This window comes from Trichechus manatus, unplaced genomic scaffold (assembly GCF_000243295.1).
Source record: "Trichechus manatus latirostris isolate Lorelei unplaced genomic scaffold, TriManLat1.0 scaffold00002, whole genome shotgun sequence".
In the NCBI taxonomy this organism is placed as follows: Eukaryota; Metazoa; Chordata; class Mammalia; order Sirenia; family Trichechidae; genus Trichechus; species Trichechus manatus.
Genome location: NW_004443938.1, coordinates 10,245,546 through 10,252,610, shown reverse-complemented (window position 1 = coordinate 10,252,610; position 7,065 = coordinate 10,245,546). Strand labels below are relative to the sequence as shown.

General features: G+C 46.3%; 1 protein-coding gene across 9 annotated transcripts in view; it reads left to right on the top strand.

Moving 5' to 3' along the window:
• The first annotated feature begins 1,902 nt into the window (after positions 1 to 1,902).
• Positions 1,903 to 7,065, top strand: part of MAP3K4 (mitogen-activated protein kinase kinase kinase 4) — a 171,518-nt gene continuing 166,355 nt past the window's right edge. For 8 of the 9 annotated variants that reach the window (XR_002823591.1, XM_012554726.2, XM_023728602.1 and 5 more), the window contains exon 1: positions 1,959 to 2,229. Coding sequence is in view for 8 of the 9 variants with exons in the window: in XM_012554726.2 (XP_012410180.1) it covers positions 2,096 to 2,229 (134 nt within the window). In the remaining variant the exon portion in view is untranslated. Of the gene's footprint in view, positions 2,230 to 7,065 lie in introns of all 9 variants that reach the window. The other variant, XM_004368790.1, reaches the window with a different exon arrangement.

Here is a 7,065-nt window from a genome sequence, read left to right as displayed (position 1 = left end):
GCGCATGAAGTGTCCTACTCCCAGCCAGGTGAAGTGGCAATCGCTGAAGCTGGCCCAAGACCCAGTGCAGAGTGGGGGCCAAATGGGAGAGAGGTTCTTCCAAACGGGGTGTTTTTTGATCTGCGCAGTAGCTTAGACACACGTACTTATCTTTTGCTGATTGAGCGCTGCTTTTCACTGGTTCTGGAGGCTTGAGTAGACTCTCCACCACTCGGTCTCTCCTGATGTGGAAAACATGTCCTGAGCGCCACTGCTTGCTTCACTGCACATGCCACCTGATCCGGCCTGCAGGGTGCTGGTTCCCGCTGGGTCAGGTCTGGCAACTCCTCGCTGCTTCCGAACCATCTCTCCCTCCCCCTGCCACTCAGCCCGATTCCTCAACTTTGCCTTTGATGTTCAGGACTCCTAGATTGTCATATATAGTCAATTCACTTGTTTTTTCGGGTCTTTGTTGTTAAGAGGGACCACAGGAAGCGTCTGACTACTCTGCCATTTTGGCCCCAACTTTGATGCTGAATTCTATTGGCTAGAATTTTGATGAGAATTTTTGCATATATATTCATGAAAGATATTTTCCTTTTTTGTGGTGTCTTTCCCTGGCTTTGGCCTCAGGGTTACACTGTTTTCATAGAATGAATCTGGGAGCTTTTCCTCCTTTAATATGCTCTGAAATAGTTTGAGCAGTACTGGTGTGAGCTCTTCTCTGAATGTTTGGTAGAATTCTCCAGTGAAGCTGTCTGGATCAGGGCTTTTTTTCTTGTTGTTGTTGGCAGTTTTTTTTTTTAAATTACCTCTTCAATCTCTTCTCTTGTTATGAGTCTGTTCAGATTTTCTATTTCAGCTTATGTTAGTTAGGTAGTGTGTTTCTGGAAATTTGTCCATTTCTTCTAGGTTCTCAAATTTGATGGAGTACAATATTTCCTAGCATTTTGTTATGCTCCTTTTTATTTCAGCTGGGTAAATGATGTTATTTTTGAGTGAACTCTGGCCTTGCAAATCATAAGCCATGGGCAATTTTGTAAATATTTGCAGCTTAAAAGTGTGAAGCTTAAAATGCTCTCTAAGAGATGACAAAGAGTGGAATTTCAATATAATTTCTATGAAACGATCTTTGGAACTTGTTATTTTTTCTACAGTATAGGAGCAATCCAAGTGAGGTTTCTGGAAGATCATGACCTAACCTTGTGATATTGCGGTTAGAACAGCGTTCTTTTCTGCCAGTTGATGCGGGAATAACTTTAATGAGTTTCTGCGGACTTTAATAGTTCCCCAAATCTTAGTTTTACGTGTAAAGCGAAGGACTGTGCATGCTCTCCTCTGAATCCATTCTCCCCACCCCTAGTTCCACAGCTCCCCCAAAGCCTCTGCGCCACAGTTTGACTGTAAGCGCCTGGGTTACATCTCTTTCTATTTCTGAAAAATGGGATTGAAAGCGGCGTCTAGCCTGGTGGTGTTCCACTTGCTAAAGTTTACAAAGCCCTTAAAAGCTCATTAACAGTAACTGCCCAACCAAGACAACGCTGCCACTCCCTGATGTCCTTGGTGTGGTTCTGGAGCTCTGCATACGCCGACAAGCACAAGCCACTAATACGGGAAGGCGCGCGGGCGGTGATCTCGCTGCACCCGTAAACTCTGCATCGATTCCCCCAAGAAGTTACGGACCGCGAGCGAAACCAGACGCCTGCGGCGTTCTAGGTAGACACAGGGGATCCCAGCGCGGCGCCTTCGCTGCTTCCCGGTGGCCCAGCGTTGGGCTCCGCGCCCTCCGCGCCCCGCCTCTCGCTCGCTCGCTCCTTCCCCGCGGGTCAGATTCCAGCTCCCGCCGTCGCCACAGCCCGTGGCCCTGCCCCTCGCTCCTCCCCCGCCCGTCGGGTTTCAGCGCCCGCCGCCGCGGTCCGCACAGCTTGTCCCTCGTCGCCCGCCGTAGCCCGGTTCGCAGCTGGTCGCCGTCTCCAAGATGGCCGCGGCGCGAACGGCTTCTGCGGCTGGATAGAGGCGGAGGCGGAGCCGAGTCACTCCGCAGATTGGGGCGCCTGTTCCCCTAGCCCGGCTGCAGCTCACTGTCCTCCGCTGCCATGCGGGGCTGCGTGCACGGATGAGAGAAGCAGCTGCCGCCGAGCTGGTGCCCCCTCCCGCCCTCGCCGTCGCCCCTGCCGCCGCCATGGAGGAGCCGCCGCCGCCGCCGGAACCCGAGCCCGAATCCGAACCCGAGCGCTGCCTGGCGGCGAGGTGAGTGTGGCCGCCGCCGCGGACGGATCGCAGGACGTGCGTCCTGTCCTGGTCGGAGCTTGGTCGGAGCCCGGGGGCGGGGGGTGTTGGTGGGAGCCTTTTCTTCCCGCCAGGTGGTGAGGAAAGCATCCAGGCGCCGCGGGCAGGGGCCGGAGGGGGCGCGTGCAGCCCCCGAACGAGGGGCGCGGCCGTGTTCACCAAGGGACCGTGCTCGGCGCCGCGCCGCCGCGGGCTCTGCCGGAGCGTCTGCTTGCTGGTACTACGTCTTTCGGGCGTGCACCCTGGAAGAAGGCTGCTTGGGTGGGTCGCCCTAAATGCACCCTCAAAGAGGGAGTGGGGCGGGCGTGGGAGTGCAACGCCCCTGTCCGGTGGGGACTGTGGACCTCTTGCCCTCGGCGCGAGCTTCTGAAGAGCGGTCACCCCGAAATGTCTCTCATCATTGCAACACGAAAACGGTACCTCCCCTCCGCCCCCATTCGAGTGACAGAGTCGACACTCATGAAGCAGAGGCGTACGCTGGCCCTTTCCCCTTCCTTCTTTTTCCCTCCTTTTGCCCACCTTTGTATCCCCCACAAAGTGCGGCTGTCTGTCCTGGAGAAGTGCACGTAGACCATGCAGACAGGCAGGGTTGTGCTTCTCGGAGGGCTTTACTGGCTTTTTGTAGTAGGATCATGCCGTGTTCCGGCACACGTGCACTTAAAGTAAGAATTGATTTTTCTAAAACTTCGTTCCTGCAGGAAGTCCTAAGATGGAACTTTGGTAGCCAAAGCGTTTATGGCGTTGTGTTCCTTAGAGGCTCTATTAATTAATTTCATGTTTTTTTAATTGAGAGAAGATAAACGCACTATAATTAAATAAGAATTTCCCTTATATACCTATGTTTGTATGTTCAAACGCCCTATCCCCTGCCCTTTGCATCCCCGAGTAAACTTGCAAACTGCTGCCCCCTGTCCCCTAGAATGAAAATGCTTCTAGGGCTCGTCTACTTGCATCGCATAGCCTTGCTCCGTATGTAGTTCAGGGATAGGCCGTTAAGTGTCCTCTTTTTTTAAATGCTGAAGGAAGTTTTGAACAGTTTCTGTCGATGTAGTTATAACTGAACACAGGAACCACATTCCTGCTTGTCATGATCCGGTCGGCCTAAGAGATTTGCTTTTATAAGCTGTGAATAAAGTCATTGCTTCATTTTCTTTACTTCTTAGTTAGTTCCGTGAATTTTCAAGGAACAACTTCTCTAAATAATGGCACAATGTGTACTGTGAATTCCTTTTGTTCCTTTGGAATACATCTAACTTTTTGTCAGAAAATTTATTATATAAATTTAATTTTTGAGCAATGTTGGCTCCTTTAAGTTTTTCTTTAAAGATAATAATAACAAACACCAGGTAAATGCTTAATATGTGCTGCTGCCTTTATTTCTGCTATTTCATTTAATCTTTACAATGACCTTATGAGGTAGGTCTTGTTATTATTTGTATCTGACAGATGAGGAAGCTGAAGCACAAAGGTTGGAATCTTGCTCAAGAATTCACAGCTAGTAAGTGAACTCAGGTCTGGCTCCCCCATGAAGAAGAGGTGTGATTTCAATATCCAAATGGGCATGTCAGAAGCTATAATTTCGTATAACTATACTTGGGGTAAAAATAGACATGAACATTCTTTAGGTCAGAGTAAAAAGGGCAGAGAGAGATGGAAATGCGCTGTAAAAATGATTGCTTTTTAAATGATAAAAAGAAACCTTGATTTTTCAGCCAGGTTTCTGTCATTGTTATAATAAAAATAGGCCAGGATAATGGGCTTTATCCAACTTAAGTGAACAGCAGTGTATGGAACAAGAAGATCTTAGAAATATTTTTCTTAGCAACGTTGCAGTTTTACAATAGCAAGTCTGTAAAACAGATTACTTGACAAAGCTGTTGTTTTCCCCCTTTCTGCCCTCACTGTCTCCACCTCCTTTTCAATACACAGAGCTGACCTCTGACAAATGAACTGTGGGTCATTGATTTTCAAACATCCCTCAAAGATGCTTCAGGGGTTCTGCAGTTGTTTATCTGAATTTCTTTTATCTTTGTTTTAAACCATTTTAAAGACACCTAACCTGCACCGCAAGCTCAAAATGTGCTAAACGCCACATTTTAACACCCTGGAGACCAGTGATGTGGTCATTTATGGCACCAAGTTAACTGGTTTTGTGAAAGACCAGAATAAAGCGCCGTCTGCCATCTTTGTTCATGTCCTTTCTGTAAATGTGTCTGTGATTAGGAAGGTTGTCTTAGTGCACAGGTCTTTTGTAAAATTCAGGCCTGCACATGTTGGCCTGCAAAGCTGTACAGCAAGTGCGGGACAAGAGCAGATGCCAGCCGAGCACATCTGCTGGGTGCATGCTCTCCTCCTGACGCGGTAGTTATGCAATGACAGAGGAACACAGAACAGGTCAGAAGGGGATAGTACTCCATTATAGTGTCACTGCCTACTCCAAGTTATGGGCACTTCTTGTCCTTATTTTTGATAAAGAATTCCTGATAAGGATAGCAGTTGTTATTGTTAGTGATGAAACTTTGAAATAAACATTCCTTATAATTTCTTTTTCAAGCTTCTGGGCCGATTTTAGGATGATCCTGAGGTTACAAGGAGAGCTATTAAAAATAATTTGGTGCAGTCTATCTTTGTGATTTCTTGGATCTGTGTACTTAAAATACAATACATTTGATATAAAAGCTGTCAGGAGTGCTGCTGTTGTGACCTGTCATATAAAATATTTATGTTAAAAATAGCCTCATTGGTCTCACTTATTGACCTTGTAAGTACATGTTGTATGAACTGAAGAACTTTTTTACCAATGAATTTATCTGTTATCTACTTTATATGATGTGGTTCTTATAAGTTTCATTTGAAAAAAATGAGTTTCACTACTGAAAAAATACTTGACTGTCATGTCCCTTCTGGGTGGTTTGCTTTCCACGTGAATGCCCACATTAGCCCACTTGTTTCAGTCTGGACGTGGGAGGCCCCCTCTTCTCCCAAGCGAGATCAGCCTTGCAGCATCAGCGGTGGACGCTGTAACAGTAGACACCGTTGGCAGCTGGTGGCTTGAGGCAGAGAGAAGCAGTGACCAAGCAGCAATAACACAGGGCACTGGTGATGGCAGACACTCCTCAGTGTTTTTAAATGGGGGCGACTGGTCTTTCCGGAAGGACTTTGTGGTTCCCTTTAATTTTCATATTGTTAGAAGTTGCTTTTACTTCCTTCACATGGGTTCATTTGGTGTTTTGCATATTTTGTTTTGAGCTCTGCTAAAATCTGGGGATATAAGGTCTTGACTGCTTATTGGGTGGGTGCATTTGCCTTAATAACTTCCTGTTACTCAATAATTCCTCATTCCTCAGTGATTATCTTTTTACTTATAGCACTCTGTTGTCTCAGCCCTCTCATTTGACCAGGTGGTATGTATTTTTAAAGATACTCTCACATTGCCAATCCGTAGGACATTGAAGTGGCCTCTTTAAAGAGAAAATAGAAAAGATGTCAGAAAGGAGATTGGCTGATGACGCCTGTAGGTCTTTAGAAGCTGGCATCACCGTGGCAGGATAACCAAGATCCCAGTCCAGCTTCTTAGTACAGGTCCTCAGCTTTGTCTGTACACCTGGTCGGTCAGTGCTGCTTCCTGCCTGTAGAAAGCTAAAGTGTAATTAAGAGGGTGATTGGTAAGCATGACACCAGCAAGTGAAATTAGTTGAATGCTGTTAATGACTGCTGTTAACAAACCGGGGAGGCTGGCATGTGTCCCTGTCAGACGTGCCCTCCACTTCTAGTCCGAGAGGTGTCGTGACAAAGTCTTACTTTTAGGTTTCCAAGTTTCTAGGTTGTGCACAGGCCACTTTATTTCTCTTCACACAAACTTCTGTCAGTTGGTTGGGTTATAGTGTGTGTGTTCTTAATCTTCTGTCTGCCTTTCATTAGGTTATGACAAACCTACCTTGCTTTTCCGTCTTTAATTTGGGATATATTGTATCCTTGTCCCTTAAGGACATTTGTTTAAAAAGAAAACCCAGTGGTAGATTTTTACTAATGGTTAAGTCTCAGAGGGCCACCTGACTGGCTGTACGCCCTCCGGTCCCCCTGTGCAAAGTCTCCTTCAGCAGAGTGGCTGAAAAAGGTGTGGCAGAGATGACATCAGGGGTTGGTACTTTCATAAAATAGTTTTTGGCTCTTGTGAGTATTGTGTGAAAAAAATGATGATGGTATGTGGTTTTTCTGGATTTAAGTCATAGAATCAACTTAAAAATTTAGAACCACATTAGAATTCTATACAGCTGTTAAAAAGCATGTTCAAGAGTAGTGACATGGGAAAATGCCCATAATGTAAGTCCTCCCGGGTGAGACCTAAGTCTCTGTTTTTATAAAAAATCCTTATAAGGATTCTCAAGTACTTCTGATGTATACATACCGACCATGGCATTCAGTGAAAAAAGCAGGTTATAAAACAGTGTTTGTGGAAAATGGTAGTGAAAACTTGAGGTAGCTGGTCAGCTGGTAACTAATTCTCTGCCCGCTGTGTCTGTGGACCTCCCTCTTTCCCACTCCCTCGTTTGCTTGGGGCAGTGCCTCTGTCCACTCCAGCTGCGTGGCACAGACTGCAGCTGCTCTTTTCTTACAGACTTCTGGCCCAAACCGGGGCAATTGAGGTTCTTTCCTGGGATTTTTCACATTGCGGCTGGAGGAGAGAAGCTCTCTCTTTTTTTTTTTAATATTTTATTGTACTTCAGGTGAAGGCTTACAGAACAAATAGTTTCTCATGAAACAGTAGTACACATGTTGTTTTATGACATTGGTTAA